An 18274-nucleotide genomic window follows, 5' to 3' on the forward strand; every position below is an offset into this window, starting at 1 on the left:
TTCCTCTCTCAGGCCATGGGTGGAAATTTCCAAACTGAGTAATATGCAATTGAAGATTACAATTTAAAACATGACATGTTCCACTAAGATTCAAAGAGTTTGTATATATAGGAATACAGTTTCACATTTGCACCCATATTATAGTATAAATTCCTATTGTAAAGCATCTTACTAGTCTAAAAATATACTGTGTTTCTTCATTTCCTTCACACAGAACCACATGTAAATAACACAGCCTTGAACAGAGATGCTATTATTTCACCTTGACGTCAGGGTCATGTGAAGGTCCTACAGTAGGTGTTCACAGAGAGGATAAAGGACCATTTATTGGGAGGTTCGAGTTTCAGATAGCTTGCTCAAATACCTTCATTGCCCTTCCCAATCACAAAACTCTATTGCCAAACAGCACTAAGAATATCTGCATACGTGATACTAAACGTCAAACAGTGGTTTGAATCCTCAGACATTCGTACCAGTTTTAGCAATGGTTCATAAATAACTGCACGGTTACTTCACACACAGGGTACACGTATTGAGGCTCAGCCTTTATCCACGAATCATTTCTACACATGTTCTTTAGAGGAATAAAATACTTATTCTAAGACAGGGCATCTCAGACTTTTTCAGAAAGGCAGAGATCCAGAACGTATGCTCTTATTTGCAGAACACCATTTTCTTGTAAAATATTTTTAAAAATACAAATCAATATATTTTTTTATTTCCTCTACACACCGTTTTTATATATTTTTACTAGGAACAAGAAATGCACTTCATATTATTTGGATACCATGTAAACTCATAACCACCGGCTCACACGTTTTAAAACACAATAAAACACCCAACAAATTGTTGAGCCAAGAATAAACGATTGGTTTTGAGTTTTCCTATTGATATGAATTTGCAGTTTCATTTTCTTCTCTCATCGACTGGCAACCTTAAGCAGAAAAGTGGTGTCTGGAGCCAAAGACTTGTAAAAAAGGATTGGAGAACAATTTCAATTGAGAAAATGCGATCCATTAACTTTGTTTCTTTTGCACACAGGGTAAAGGCGATCATTATTCAATATTACAGTCGAACGCTCCCTCTCTACAGCTTATGGGACACTAGTGCCCCGTGGGAACAAGTACGAGCAGCAGTGGCTTAAAGGAGTATGAAAGAGAGTTATTAGAAGCCTGAATATGAGCCCTACCCATGGCATCAGGCACAAATATAAGACTGAATGGAGCCTGGCCCAGCTCACTGTGGAAGCACACCCAGGCAAGGAGGGGCCTCAACCCTTCTTCCCTGGCTAGGGCACACGTAACAAATTTGATCAGTTGTAGCTACTGTCAGCATTATTCATGACTGATGATGGCAATAGGTGGCAAGGAGGGGTACAGTTCACTAAGGGTGGATTCGTTACTCTTGAGAACCCCCCTGATAGTTCTGTCTACATAAATGAAGCTGCTTTCATTATTCTCCCAACAATTTGAAGTACAAGCAAATTTAAACTGGTAAATTAAATTTAAGTTGGTTAGCAGCTCTTCTCTTCATGTGCAAATGAGAGAACAGAAGAAATTGAGAGGCTCCTAAGGATATTAAGGACCCCGAGGTCCACGTTATGTCTTTTGCAAGAAAAGGACACCTCTAACCTTCACTAGGAACAGAAAATAAATTATCAGGGTGGATAATACTGTGTCTGAAATTATCCTGTGTCATTTGTTTGAGACCCTGCATGTTAGAAAGAGGTGAGAAACCAGACATCTGAGATGGAATGAGAAAATTCATGCAGTGTGAGGGAATGGAACTCTCTAACCTTTGGCCACATGTAGATTAGTCTGTAGTAGAAGAAAGACAAGCTGGACATTTTTATACACTGGAAATTTTCTTTGGCTGTTCTATTATCCTTAGTTTTGTTGTTATTGTTCTGTGTTCATGCTTGTTTCTCCCTTATTTTCTGAGTAAATGCTTTTACAATTCAGAGCCATAATCGATAGTGAATACTACTACTACTACTACTAGCTATCATTTAACATATATTTCCTATTTGTGTTAAGTACTCTATGTATATTATTTCATTTCATCCTTTTAAGGATGTGTAATTATCCGTCTTTCACAGATGATGAAACTGACACTTAGAGCAGTCAGATAATTGCCCAGAGTCACACAGCTATGAAGTGGCAGAACCAGGGCCAGCATTCAGGTCTGTCTGACTTTAGAGATTGTATTCTTCATCATTATACTCCATCATTCCCTGAAAAATACAGAGCACCACTGTTTAAAAGACTATTGGACAGATACTCTATAATGATATAAATAGGTGACAGCCATGTTCCTTGCTCTTCTGGAATTTATTCTTTTGATGGGACAGTAGTATCTGTGAATATGAAAAAAAAAATGCATGACAGAATGTGATAAAAATCAAAGGATAGTTCTGTTAAGAACTAGAAGAACTCAGGGAAGAATTAGTACTTTTGCTGTTGTGGTTAGAAAAGACTTCACAGAAGAGATGAGATATGTGTGGACCTTAAAGGATAGATAGGATTTGGAAAAGCAGAGAACAGGAAGGAAGGCATTTATTATCTTATATTTTCATGCATGTGTTCACTCAACAAATACATATTAATTATCTGTTGTGACTAGACAGTGTTGAATGTACTTTTCTGGTGAGCATCAAAATCCAGGGGTAGACATGGGGTAGGCATATTAATGGCTGAGGCAGAGAGATGGGCTGGGTGTGCAGTCCTAGGTAGAGTCAGATAGATAGGGGAGACCAGATCAGGGAGGGCTGTGAACCAGGCCAAGGAGTAGAATACATTCTCAGTATGCATTATCTAGCCATTTACTTGTTCCTAATGGCTCAATAATTATATTAATTACTGGATATTTCAGGAGTTTCTTGCTTCTATTTGTATGTAAGAGTGTGTGTGTGTGTATGTTTTTCTTTTCTTTCTTTTTTTTTTGGATTTATAAGAGTTCTTTATTTATTCCAGATCAAAGTTCTTTGCTGGATTTATGTATTACAATTATATTCTCTCAGATTATAATTTGTCTTTTTACTCTCTGAAAGGTGCATTTTATGAGTAGAGATTCTTGGTTTTAATGAAGTCCAATTTATCAATCTTTTTCCTTAATGACTTTGTGTCCTATTCAAGAAATATTTATTTAAATTGAGACCATGGAAATATTAGACTATTTTTTCTCCTGGAAGTTTTACTTTTGTACCTTTAATATTTATGAACCACCTTAAATTAATTATTGTGTATAATATGCAGAAGGATTCAAGGTTTAGTCCTTTTTTTCACAGAGTTATCCAGTAGACCCTGCACTCTTTACTGAGAAGACAGCATTCCTCCCAGAAGACAGCATTTCTCCCATTGAAAGACAATAGTACCTCAGTTGTAAATCATGTGGCCATATGTGTTTGGGTCTCTATTCTGTTCTATTAATTTATTTGTCTATCCTTGTGCCATTACTGCACTGTCTTAATTAGAGTAATTTTATAGTATAGTATATAGGTCTTTCAAAAAAATTGTTCAATACTATCATGACTATTCTAGGTTCTTTGATTTCCATGTGAATTTTTAGAATCATCTTGTCAATTAAAAAAAAAAATACCAGCTTAGATTTTTGGGATTGCACTGAATCTACAGATCAATTTGGAAAGAATGGATTATCTCTAATCTTGCTTTTTGGTAATATTCTTGTCAGGTTTTGGTATGAAGATTATGCTGGGCTCTGAAATAAAAGCAAAAATAAATAAATGGAACCTAATTAAACTTAAAAGCTTTTGCACAGCAAAGGAAGCCATCAACAAAATGAAAATACAACCTACAGAATGGGAGAAAATATTCACAAATGACAACCAACAAGGTGTTAATATCCAAAATATATAACAGCTCATACAATTCAATATCAAAAAAACAAATAACACAATAAGGAAATGGGCAGAAGACCTGAATAGATATTTTCCCAAAGAACACATAGAGATGGCTAACAGTCCCATGAAAAGATGTTCAACATTCCTAATTATTAGAGAAATGCAAGTCAAATCAACAATGAGCTATTGCCTCACACCTGTCAGAATGGCTATCATCAAAAAGTTTACAGATAAAAAATGTTGGGAAGGATGTGGAGAAAAGGGAACACTTGTACACTGTTGGTGGGAATGTAAATTGGTGCAGCCACTGTGGAAAACGTTATGGTCAAAAAACTAAAAATAGAACTACCATATGATCCAGCAATTCCGCTCCTGGGTATATACCTGGAAAAAATGAAAACACTGATTTGTAAGGATATATGCACCCCAATGTTCATAGCAGCACTATTTACAATAGCCAAGATATGGAAGTAACTCAAGTGTCCAGGAACAGATGAATGGGTAAAGAAGATGTGGTATATATACACAATAGAATATTACTCAGCCATAAAAAAATGAAATTCTGTCATTTGCAGCAATATGGATGGATGTGGAGAATATTGTGCTTAGTGAAAAAAGACAGAGAAAGACAAATACTGCATGATATTACTTATATGTGGAATCTAAAAAATAATACAAATGAATGTATGTAGCAAAACAGAAAACAGACTCACAGATACAGGAAAAAAACTAGTGGTTACCAGTGGGGAGAGGGAAGAGGAAGGGGCAAGTTAGGGGGATGGGATATAGAGATAAAAACTGCTATGTATAAAATAGATAAGCAACAAAAATATATTGAATAGCACAGGGAATTGTAGCCATTACCTTGTAAAAAAATAAAATAAAAAGAACGAACGAAAGATCATGCTGGTTTCATAAAACAAGTTGGTAAGTGTTTTCTCTTTTTCCATTATCTGGAAGAAATTGTGCAAGATTGGCATTATTACTTCCTTATATCCTGGGCAGAATTTACTGGTGAAACATTCTGGTTCTGGACTTTATTTTCTGGGCAGTTTTAAAATTCAATTTCTTTAGTAGTTTTAGGACTGTTTATATTTTCTATTTCTTCTTTGTTGATTTCTGGTAGGCTGTATTTTTACCAAAATTTTTTCAAAAGGAATCTGTGATGTTATCTCCCTTTTCATGACTGATATTGGTTATTTGCCTCTTCTATATATTTTCCCCTTTGTTAATTTAATCAGTCTTTTTAAAGAACCAAGCACTGGCTTTTGATCCTCTTTATTATACGTTCTAAAACTTTCTTTGGGTTCAGTTTGCTATTATTTTTGTGAATACTTGAGATGGCTATTTAGATAATTACTTTACAGCCTATTTTTATTTTCTGATATAGGCAGTTAAGGCCTAATGGCATTCCCCACTAAGCATGGCTTTAGCTTTATTCCATAAATTTTACTATGTAGTATTTTAATTATCATTTCTTTAAATATATTTTTAAAATTTACATAATTTTTAGATAGCTATTGCTTAATTTCCAAACATATGAAGATTTTCAAGTTATTTTTTTGTTAGTGATTTTTAACTAAATTCCTCTGTGGTCAGAGTACATACTCTGAATAATTTAAGCTCTTTGAAATTTTGTTGATTTTACCTCATGGTAAGCATATGGTCCATTTTTGTAAAAATTTTTCTGTATTTTTGAAAAGAGTGCATACTTTGAATTTGCTGAGTATAGTGTTTTATATGTCTCAATTAGACTAATTGCAATAATTGTGTTATTCAAATTATTTTTATCCTTACTGATTTTCCCTACTTATTATAAAAATTACAGAGAGAAGTATATGAAAATCCATCATTGTTTTGCAAATTTTGTCTGTATTTTACATTTCTACCAACAGTGCGCAAGGACTCCCTTTTCCCTACATCTTCACCAACACTTGTTATTGCTTGTCTTTTTGATGAAAGTCATCCTAGCAGGTGTGAGGTGACATCTCATTGTGATTTTGATTTGCATTTGTCTGATAATTAGTGATGTTGAGCACCTCTTCATGTGCCTATTGGCCATCTGTATGCCTTCTTTGGGAAAATGTTTATTCAGGTCCTTTGCCCATTTTTTTTTTTACCAGATTATTTTATATATATATTTTTTTGCTATTGAATAGTATAAGTTCCTTATATCTATTATTTCTGTCTGTGTTCAGGCACCTGTCTTGTTTCCTCATATTTTTGAGTATTCTTATTTTTTTAAATAAATTTATTAATTTTATTTATTTATTTTTGGCTGCATTGGGTCTTTGTTGCTGCACGCAGGCTTTCCTAGCTGCGGCAAGCGGGGGCTACTCTTCGTTGTGGTGCGTGGTCTTCTCATTGCAGTGGCTTCTCTTGTTGCAGAGCACGGGCTCTAGGCACGTGGGCTTCAGTAGTTGTGGCACACGGGCTCAGTAGTTGTGGCTTGTGGGCTCTAGAGCTCAGGCTCAGTAGTTGTGGCTTGCGGGCTTACTTGCTCCGCGGCATGTGGGATCTTCCCGGACTAGGGCCCGAACCTGTGTCCCCTGCATTGGCAGACGGATTCTTAACCACTGTGCCACCACGGAAGCCCTTGAGTATTCTTGATTGAGTAACAAACATAGTTTATGAAAAAATTATAGATGTAATTTAGGCCTAAATTGATACATTCCTTTAGAGAGTATCTATTAGGCAGCTAGGGACACTAGAAAGTCCATATTAACTAAATCAATTCAGTCAGGGGTTAAGACAATTTGAAGCTGGTTTTCAGTTTCTGTGAAGGCCAATCTATGTCTGGTTTTTTCTTACTCCTAGGGTTTGACTTTTAAGGTTCCAACGGTTTGACTTTCAAGGTTCCAACCAGAAGTCTGCAGGGAGGTGTTACCAGTGCTTCTACTCTTTGTTGGACCTTGAACTTCAACTTTTGTCCTCCATGTCCATAAATCTGTAAAATCTCTGTTCATTCTCTCAACCAATTCTTCCTAAATAACCTGACAAATTTAGGGCAAATATGGCTGTAAAGATGGGTTATCTTTCTGGGTCTTTTCATTCTTCTGGGTCTTGGAATCATGATGCTTGACTGACTTGATAGTTTTCTGGTGTCTTTAGTTCTGTTACATTTTCCCAGCTTTTCTATTTGTTTTCAGTAGGAGAATTAGTCCAAATTACCTGGGCAGCCCTTACTAAATCCTTATCCTCATATTGTTTAAATAAAATATTTCTATGCCTTTTAGTTCATCTATTTACTGTATTGGTGGCTTCAGTCAATAAAAGAAATATTCTCTTTAGTATTGTGCTTAGACAAAAGAGCTGGTCCTGTAGCCTGTATGTTCCATGACAAATTTAAGATGAGATTCAAATTTATTTTGTTACTTGGCAATTTTTATTTGGCCTCATTATCTAGCTTTTTTATGGCTACTTCACTCTTCTCCTCCTGCTTTCACAGTGTGTTATGCAAATTTAATAAGAAAATGCCTGTGAAAGGTCTTTGTAAATGTTTAAAGAACAATATACGTATAAGGTGGTATTACTATTCAAGATTCATCATTGTTTATCTTGTAAAAACCTTGTACACATATTTTAGCACCTCTGAGAAGGTTTTGGTGGGCCATTCTTGGCAGAAGTATTGTTCTACACTGAATGATGACAACTGATTTATTCAGATCTTCTCCTGGGAAGAAGAATCACAAAGTAAACAAAGTGAAACGGTTCATCTGCACATGAAACATGTATGATTAAGTAACTTGTCAAAATCATACAGCTTGTGCTTAATGGAAAAGGTAAAGCTAATACATGGCAGCAGGGACTGAATCCAGGACCCTATGAATCTAATCCCATGGCATGAAATAGAAGCAGTAAGACAATGAAAATTCGAGAAAATTATTTTCAAAGACAAAATTTCAAAGATTTGAAAATCAAAAAGAAAAACTTCTCTCAACTCTGAGCTACTATGCTAGCATATTTCTCCTTCCCTCCCTCCCTCCCTCTTTCCTTCCACAGCCAAATATCTCTGGGGGGGAAAAGCTATACTGCTTTCATTTCCTTACTGCTTATTCACATTAAATCCACTGTGATATGATTTGTTCCCTCATGGATAAATCATGCCTGCTCTTAGGGATCACAATGACCTCCTAGTAGACCCATCTAACGGCTTTAATCCTGCTCTGTTTCTATATGATGTCATTCTCTTCTCTCTTGGCCTCTTTTCCTCCAAATTCTTGTCCAACTCCCCTTCCTCCTCTTTTTCTCCAAGTTCAGAGGATCCCCTTGTGTTAGTCTTTGGCCCTCCCTCTCTTTGCTTTTTCCCTTTCCTATTTCCTTCAACAATTTCACCTTTTTTTTTTATATACCTGCAACCATTGTATCTTTATGACTCTAAAATCTCTAGTTTATGCTCTCCTCTTTAAACTAATCCAGCAATTTCAACTGCCTACTGCAAGTTTCAGATTTTTCCAACCCTACTCAGTTGCCCCTAATTGCTAAGGACCTCCCTGATGGAAATAGAGCTCAACCCAGTCCTAGAATTAATGAGAACTCAGGCTGGCAGGAGATACCAGCTACCTTCCCTGTGAACAAACAAGGTCTAGAAATAATGTAATTCTTGACTTCCTCGTGCCTGAGGTCAGGGTGCTTTGAAATTAACAGATCCCTAAATAGGAGGAGAGCATAACATTTCAGTCTTTCATTGAAAGACCACAAGCCCCAGCAGAAGCCTTTCTGGCTGGTCCTTCTGCTTAGGTCTCTGATGCCCAATTTTTATGCCAGTTTACCAGATGTTAGAATGCAGAGTATCCTTGTTAAAGGTCAACCTTGTACACTAGGAGATTGGTAACTAGAAGTGGGGCAAAAGTGGCTTTAATCAACCCTTTTAGCATAAATCAGTCCTTTTCCTTGTGGCTCAGTTTTGCTCTCAGCTTCTCTCATTGGACACTGAAAGTCTTCCCTGATGAGAGTCAGTCTTCCCCTACTTCATGAGTCACCAAGGTCCATGCTATGGGGATCACTTTTGGTACATCATGGTACCTCCCTGAACCGGATTTGAGTTTGAAGCACTCTGGTTAAGATTATCCTTCCATGGACTTTAGCCTTGATGTTCAGGACCTTATAAACCCTACCACCACTGATTACATCCCACACCTTGCTTGGCCTTTCCCCCCAAGCTCTTACTCTATTGGCACAGACAGTATTAGGACATTTATAATTGAGCTCATTAGGACAGGACCTTGATGTCCTGTATTCTCTTGTGCTCACTATTTCTTCTCCTAGTATTACTTTCACCCAGACACTCAGTCTCCGAATCACTTCCTCATCTTTGACAAATATTCCTCCTTTGTTAGAATTCAATAAATCATCTATCAGTTTATTTTACTCTATCTCCATGACAACTCTCATCGATTCCTCCATTACCCAGCTAAAACAAAATACTGTTTTATCTCTCTTATCACTTGCCTTTACCTATCTGATGCTCCAATCAAACTGATCTATGTGGTATCTTTGTATGCGCCCCTGGCTTTCCCACATCCATGCCTTTGTTCTGACTTTTCCCACTGATAAGCATCACCCTTCCCAACACTGCTTCTGCCTCTAAAAATCTATTCAGTCTTCAAAACTAGTTTTCTCAGCAGTAAAATGGAATTAACATCTATTTCATAGAGGACTACATAAAATAATGTAAGTAAAGCATTTTAAATGGTAATCATTATTATTTTTATTCTTAATATTTATTACCCATGTCTTCCATAAAGTATTTTTTGATTCTCCCAAACTAAAAATGATTTCTTTCTCTCCTGAATATCCATGGGATAGGTTTTCCATTTCTTTCCCATGGCATTATAACATTCTACATTACATTACATTACATACATTACATTACATTACAGTTGTTTAGCACATGCCTTATCCAATCATAATAGACTCTATGCTCCCCGAGGTCAGGGGCCATTTCTTGGTCATCTTTGCTCCTTCTCCAGTGAACAGAATAGATACCTTATAAGTATCTGCAAAAGCAATGAACAGATTCACCACAGTGGTAATTATAGCTTTATCACATTCTTTACTCACAAATTACATCTTGATGAAATTACAAATTAACAAATCCCATTATACCTACAAATTGCACAGGGAATCATTCATCTGGAGGGTGATTACCTGATTCTTTTTGAGAGGTGTTGGCAGGCTCTGAAAGACAAGTGAAGACCTGAAGAAGGCAGTGTTGCTGCTCAGAAGTCAGAAACTGGGAAGAATGTTTGTCCCTGGCGAACCTTTTCAATTCCAATATCAAATTTCTTCAGTTCTTTTGGCTATAAGATATACCATTATTTTATCTACCACCAAGAAAGCGAATCTAATAAAAGACCCCGGCATAAAGCCGGGATCCCCAAGGGACAACTTGAATTTTTCAACCTTAGCCTGGTAAGAGAGAAAAGAAAACTCTCCCCTGAGATTTTGAACCACAGCCATTACTCACATAGGTATGAGGTCTGCATTCACACCACCAATGTATTGTAAAAAAAACTCAGGAATGTAATTTAATGTAAAGTGGTCTCAGGTTGGTAGTGGTCCTAGGTAACTGTTGGAAATAAATGTTTATATAAGAAATTCAATCCAGGCAACACCAATGTCATAGATTGCCATTGAGCATATGATGCATCTCAATTTCAGAGGTGTTAAATTGTGAAAAAATATCATCGTAGAATTGATGTAATACGTTGTTTCCATTAAGTATTGAGAAGGTCTGCAAATAACTCAGTGAAGGAGATAGAAAGTAAAACCAAACCTCTCTTTCTTTGACATTTTGACCGGGACCAATTGCTTCTCTTCCAGAGACCCATTAGGAAGTACCCCTGCATTCAGAAAATAGATTCCGAGAGGGTAGGGCATTTCAGGGTCTGTGCTGGTCTCATTGTCCTGTCTTATAAAGCCCATGGTGGGAGACTATTTGGGGTTGGGGAGGGGATGGTGAGAACCCATTCTCTAGTCCCAATGGACTGACTCCTTCTACACACTAGGGCCTCAACTTCACTCCCCTGAGAGGCTTCTTGCTTTGTTCACCTGCCTGATTGTCCACCTGCTTAGTTGTCTTCCTTCCCCCATCTCACAGAGCACAACAGGAAGCAGGTCATTTATGCAACAGACATTTTACATCATGGGCCACACCTGTGTACATGTGTGCATGTACACACACACACACATACACACACACACACACACTGGGAAGATTAGCTGATCATTTTTATACTACTGTGAATAAACCTAAATCCCTAAAACATGATGTTTCCTTAAATGGGAGTTTAAATGACACCAGAGAGGATGAGGAAAGGTGGTCCAGGCACACGGAAAGGGAAGGTTTGAGTGAAATACTTTAGTGGTGCCTTTGGGCAAGTAGAGTAAGTTTGACGACTTAGGTGCCTAAAGGTTGAGAAAGCAGTGACACTGGTAGGTGAGAATGTGCCAAAAACAAACAACTCAACTCTGTAGTTTTTTTCCTTGGGGAGCCCCATGAGGACAGGTAACCAAATACAATAGAATATGCTTTCCGTATGACTAGAAATACTGATCACACAACATATTACATGTATATGTGAATTGGTTTAATGCCAAACCATGTAAAGGAGGAAGCTGTTTAATACTCCAATGAAGATTCACTACCATTGGAGTAGACTAGAGCCGATTCAGACCATGCATCAATATTGAGCAATTCCCGTGGTTGTCATTTGCTGAGTCAGTACTGGAGTTTTATGTGCCATCTGTTACTATACGACAACACGCAATCTTGAAATTCACTAGAGCAAAATAATAAAAAGACTTTTCAAAGGCTTGTCTCAGGAATATTTGCTAATCAAACTCACTTGTAAGGCAATCAAGATCTAACCTTGGACTTGTTAGTTCAATGAGATATCCAAATAAGCCAAACTTAGTTTTTGAATACTTTTGATATTTATAAATTATGATATGCGATTTATAAATTGACTCAAACGATAAAACTACATATCTTAGTTTTAAAGTATTTCCTCCTTAGGCTGTGAGTTGTCTATTAAGTTAAAAAATATGTATATGCATATATATAAGGATATATATGGATATCCATCCATATGGTATAGAACAGGTACTGTCCATCATCTGTATTTCCAATTGCCTATTTCATTTCACCATCTGGGTGTTCCGCATGACATGCTATGCACAGAACCAGGATAATTATCTTGCTCACTTTCCAAACATACTGGAGATATTATCTCCATCTGCCTGTAAAATCTCAAGTAAAATCAATAACGTTGCTCAAGCCAAGTGCTTTGGACTCCTTGATTATTTCTTCTCCACCTCAATATACTCAATCAGCCATTACAGATAGTCAAAAATGTCTCTTGCCTCCAGCCCCTTCTCTTTGCAATAATACCATTATAGACTCACATCCTATTTCTCCTAAACTATTGAAATAGCCCCTAAATGGTCTCCCTCTAGTATATTCTCTACAGTATCACCAAAACTGTCTGAAGCAGAGATGTAATTGTTTGAGTTCTCTGATGCCCAGGGAAGAAAGTAAAAAATCCTTAGCTTAGCTCATGATTTGGCCTAAATGACTCTCCACCATCATCTCTAGCCATTTCTCCCCACAAGCCCCATAATCTAACCACAGCAGGTTACTAGATATTTCTCAGTGCTGCCCATCCTTGGTTTGTTTGCTTGTTTATTTACTTATATTTAATTTTATTTTATTGTGATAACATTTAACATGAGATCTACCCTCTTAACAAATTAAGTGTACAATAGAGTCAACAATTGTTGACTATAGGTACAACGTTGTACAGCAGATCTTGAGAACACACCCATTTTGTTTAATTGAAACTTTATGTTTGTTGATTAGTAACTCCCCATCCCCCTCTCCCCAGCCCTGGCAACCACTATTCCACTCTGATTCTATAAATTTCACTGTTTTAGATACCTCATATGCAGCCTTTTTTTTATTATAGTTGTTTTTTCTGCCTAAAATGTCCTGTCCTCTTTTGTCCAATGGAAACTCCCACTTATCCTTCAAGGTTCAGATCATTTGTAGTTGTACATGACCACCTTCATCCCTGTCCTCCATCCCTTTCCATCTATGTTCCACATTTCTCTATTTGAGTATCAATTACATTATTAAAGGCAAAGCTGATAGGCAATAAGTATGCACTTCAGCCATACTAGCTATAGATAGTCAGTGTCTATTCTGATTACTTGGTGCTTTTTCAGTATAGTTAGTAAACATCTTGAATGACACTCCTGATTATAGACATTATTTCAGATCTATCTCTATCATGACGCTGTGAGATAAAGGGTATGGGCTATCTTATTTATCCTCATATCTCCAGGGACTGGCATAATACCACAGATACGCCCTGTATGCTTGGTGAGGTTGATAATATGTAGACAATCAGTCTTTATAGTAATTCTTTGAAAAATAGATTACTTTTATCTAAAAAATTACTTTTACCTTAATAACTATGAAGTGTGCCTGATTTATACCCGAATGATCATCAACCTCTTTTATGATCGAAGCTACACTATGGATTTGATATGTTCGGGGGCCAGATATAACAAGTGGTTTGGGTACTCTCGGGACTTTTCCTTCCTGAAACTAGGTTGGAAAAGCCTGGCCTTTGGAATTAGACAAACCTCAAATTGAATTGAGACTTGTCTCTCAAAAACTATGTGACTTTGGTTAGCTACTTAACCGAGATCTATCTCCTCTTCTTCAAAAACAGAAAATAGATACCTCCTTTACAAAGTTGTTACAAGAACTAAGTGAGATCATGTATTTAAGGACATGGGATATAATCCTGCATGAACAGTGAACTTTGGTCTCCTTGGAACTAATTTAAGTTAGTAGATAAATTTTCCATTTTGAATACCAACCTCTCCAACCAGAAAAAGAGCAAGAAAAGGCATATGAGATACAGTTTCACTGGTAGCATCCCAGAGAAGCTGTACATAAGCTATCACGATGGACAACATGCCTGTTACTGAGCCAGTTCTGATTATGCTGCTGAGAAATAATCATATGGCTGGTGTTATGTACTAGGGGTAAATTAAAGGCCAAAGACAGCTTTTTCTTTGTTAAAACAGGAACTACTATTTTCTTTATCCCTAAAGAATCTGGTTTTGAAACATCTGAATTCATTTCCAATGGAGGCATCTCTTTTGCTGATGAAATATGAGGAGCAACTAGGTAGTGCAGTTGGTAAGTCAACTGTCAAGGTTGGTAATGTAATCATAGTTATTTTATTTCTCTGACCTCTGAACCTATTAGAACTAGGAAGGGTGATCTGAGACAAAGAAATCTTGAATACCTCTAAGTCACAAAGTTTAGTAGAAAACAAAAATTGTTCCAAACTCTTTTGATTAAATTCTATTATCCTAGGCATCTACTTCTAACATGGAAAATTGACAGATAGGAATAATTGATATTAAAAAGGATTAAATCTAGGTTGGATAATGTGTTTACTTTTATTTCCCCCGATCTCTTTCGCTACCATACTTTTATCCCTCCTTGTCCAGGTGAAGATATAAAAACCCTGGCATCATGGGCCCCGTAGCCAACAAATATCAAATGTTTCCTTACTGAGGAAAAGGAGATTATATGTTAGCTCCATGTTTTTCAAGACTTAACAAGGATGCTAGAGTGGCCAAAAAACTTGGTGGTTTCCTCCCTTCACCTTTAAGTACCATCTGCTTCACAATTTATTCAGATCTAAATAGCCCAGTCTATATATCTGTATCAACAGAAGATGGTCAAGTTGATGTGCAAAGTTTACTTTCAAACTTATCATTCTACAATTTAACAATTAACTTAAATCAGCTGTTATTTTCATACCTGTTCATCAGTAGATTGCATACAAAGACATAATTCACTTTAGGGAGGTCTGTCGCCAAATGACAATATTGCTCTGGAACCTATAAAAAATCACAACAGTCACTTACTTAAAAGATTCTATAATTAAGAATAATCTCATTGTCGGCTTCAGCAAGAAACAGGTATGAACTAAAGAAAAATCTGCATAATTCTGAAAAATTCCTTAGGATCCTTGCTCCTTCTCCCTGCCCCAACCTAGGTCCTATAATTGAGAAGTTTTGGCCAAAGTAGTGAATATTGTTGGCACAGAGGCCTCAGGTTACTTGCCCTCCTTATTCTTTGAACTAAGCTCCTTTGACTTTGTGGTTTACCTCTTGGGAATCTACAGATATACATAGACTTTGGAATTTCTCCAAATTCAGAGCTGAAAAAGACGCTGTATATAAATGTAGCATTATCTGAAGACTTAAAAGTAAATCTTAGTAACTATGGAAGGGTGCTGAATCAGGATTAAATTATAGAAGACCACTCCTTCAAGAGAGGGAAAGAGGTCAGGGGAAAATAAAAGTCAATACATTTTCTAACCTAGATTTAACGCCTTTTAATATCAATTATTCCTATCTGTCAAGTTTCCATGTTAGAAGTAGATGCCTAGAATAATAGAATTTAATCAAAAGAGTGATAAATTTGGGACAATTTTTGTTTTCTACTAAATTTTGTGACTTAGAGGTATTCAAATTTTCTTTGTCTCAGAATGATCCTTCCTAGTCCTAATAGGTTCAGAGGGCCAGAGAAATAAAATAACTATGATTACATTACCAATCCTGACAACTGACTAACTAACTGTACTGCCTAGTTGCTCCTCATATTTCGTCAGCAAAAGAGATGCCTCCATTGGAGATGAATTCAGATGTTTTAAAACCAGATGCTTTAGGGACAAAAAAAATGGTAGTTCCTGTTTTGACAAAGAGAAAGCTTTGGCCTTTAATTTACCTCTAGTACATAACACCAGCCATATGGTCATTTCTCAGCAGTATAATCAGAACTGACTCCTAAAACCCTTGGAATTGCCTAAGTTATGATAGTGATCAATATGTCTTTTGTTATGTTAATGAGGTGGCTTTTGGACCCCACCTAAGGATGGGGGCTGGTTGCCAGGGGAGCCATCTGTGTGATTAGCAGGTTGGAACTTTCATTCCCACCCCTCAGACCTCTGGGTATGTGGTAGGGGCTGGAGATTGAGTTCAATCTCCAATGGCCAATGATTTAATCAATCACGCATATGTAATGAAACCTCCAAAAAAGCCCAAAAGGAGAGAGTTTGCAAATACTTGATTCTTATCTGTTTCCTCTATTAGACTATAAACTCCATAAGGGTAAGACTCTTTTTATATTTGTTTGTGTTTTTTGTTTTCAAGTCATACTTAATGGGGAAAACTGAAAGCTTTCCCCCTAAGGTCAGATCTCCATATAAGAAGGATGTCCACTCTTGCCTATTCAACATTGTACTAGAAGTACTGTCCAGGGCAATCAGACAAGCAAAAGAAATAAAAGGCATCCAAACTGTAAATGAAGAAGTAAAACTATCTCTATTAGCAAATGACATGATATTATATATGGAAAATCCTAAAGAATCTGCTAAAAAGCTATTAGAATAAAGAAGTTCAGCAAGGTTGCACAATACAAATCAATATGCAAAAGTCAATTTTATTTCTATGTACTTGTATGAGCAATTAAAAATAAAATTAAGAAAAATTCCATTTACAATAGCATTAAAGAGTAAAATACATAAGAATACATGTAACAAAAGAAGTGCAGAACATACACTGTGAAAACTATAAAAAATTGTTGAAAGAAATTAAATAAGATCTCAATAAATAGAAAGACATCTTATGTTTATAGATTGGAAGGCTTAACATTGTTAAGATGGTTATACACCCCTAAATGATCTACAAATTTAGCATAATCCCTATCAGAATCCTACCTAGCTTCTTTGTAGAAATTGACATGCTGACCTAAAATTCATGTGGAAACTCAAGGGGCCCAGAATAGCCAAAAAATCTTTTAAAAGAGGAACAAAGTTGAAGCACTCACACTTCCTGATCTTAAAACTGACTATAAAGCCACCGTAGTCAAGGCAGTATGGTACTGGCATAAGGATGGATATATAGATAGGTAGAATAGAATCGAGAATCCAGAAATACACTCTCACATCTATGGTCAATTGACTTTTTACAGGGTGCTAAAACTATTCAATGAGGGAAAGAATAATCTTTTCAACCAATGATGCTGGGACAACTGGACATTCACATGCAGTGGAATAAAGTTGGATTCCTACTTCAAACCATATACAAAAATTAGTTCAAATGATCAAAAATCTAAATGTAAGAGCTAAAACTATAAAACTCTTAGAAGAAAATACAGGAGTAAATCTCCATGACTTCAGATTTGGAAATAGATGATTAGATATGACACCAAAAGCATGAGCAACAAAAGAAAAAATAAATTGGAATTCATCAAAATTAAAAACTTTTGTGTAATAAAGGACATTACCAAGAAAATGAAAAAATCCATAGAATGGTAGGAAATATTTACAAATCATATATCTGATAAGGGACTATCTAGACTATATGGAAGAACACTTACAACTCAATAACAAGAAGATAAGTAACTCAATTTAAAAAACTGGCAAAGGATCTGAATAGGCATTTTCCCAAAGAATATATACAAGTGGCCAATAAGCACATGAAATGATGCTTGACATAGTCATGACGGAAATTCAGATCAATACCACTTCATACACATTATAGAATGACTATTATCAAAAAGACAGATAATAACAAGTGTTGGTGAGAATGTAGAGAAATCAGAATCCTCAAACATTGCTGGTAGGAATGTAAAATGGTGCAGCTACTTTGGAAAACAGTTTGGCAGTTGCTCTAAAAGTTAAACATAGAGTTGCAATTTGACCCAGCAATTGCACTCTATGTAAGAACCTAAGAGCATATGTCAACACAAAAACTTGTACGCAAATGTTTACCGCATATCCACAGAGACAGAAGCTAGATTAGTGTTTGCCTTGGGCTGGGGAGGTGAGGGGTTATAGCTAAAGGCTATGGAGATTCTTTTGAGAATGATCAAAATGTTCTAAAATTAATTGTTGGAATGGTTGCACAACTCTGAATATACTGAAAACCGTTAAATAGCACACTTTAAATGGGTGAATTGTATTATATATAAATGACCTCTGAATAAAGCTGCTATATAACAATAATAATAACAATAAATATAATAACAACTGTACACCCAGAGCTCTTAACAGTGCCTAGTGCCTAGCACAAAACATATGCCTGATATGTTAAGGGAATATTTTCTATATATTGACTTAGAATCCTCAATCAATGCTCATTAGGTGCTCATTTTCATACCAAATGTGGAATATACTTTCTTTGCAGTAATCTTCAAATTTTAACATATGTAAGTTAACTAGGGGAGCAAATTCCTGCTCCAGCATTAGAGATCCCTTTCAGAAGGTCTGGGATGAGGCTCAAGCATCTGCATTTTTAACAAGTGTTCCTCTAATGTGC

At 36.3% G+C, this 18274-nt stretch overlaps 1 protein-coding gene across 15 annotated transcripts in view; it reads right to left on the reverse strand.

The window, feature by feature from the left end:
• LMNTD1 (lamin tail domain containing 1) overlaps nucleotides 1-18274 on the reverse strand; it is a 431818-nt gene that overhangs the window by 59146 nt on the left and 354398 nt on the right. For 13 of the 15 annotated variants that reach the window (XM_059935489.1, XM_059935481.1, XM_059935491.1 and 10 more), the window contains one exon: nucleotides 14709-14788. The exons of 1 other annotated variant lie outside the window; for it this stretch is intronic. In XM_059935489.1, the coding sequence (XP_059791472.1) occupies nucleotides 14709-14729 (21 nt within the window). In that variant the 5' untranslated portion in view covers nucleotides 14730-14788. Of the gene's footprint in view, nucleotides 1-14708; nucleotides 14789-18274 lie in introns of those variants that run through there. One more of the 15 variants, XM_059935496.1, reaches the window with a different exon arrangement.

The sequence above is a fragment of the Balaenoptera ricei genome, chromosome 10 (assembly GCF_028023285.1).
Source record: "Balaenoptera ricei isolate mBalRic1 chromosome 10, mBalRic1.hap2, whole genome shotgun sequence".
NCBI classification, from domain to species: Eukaryota; Metazoa; Chordata; class Mammalia; order Artiodactyla; family Balaenopteridae; genus Balaenoptera; species Balaenoptera ricei.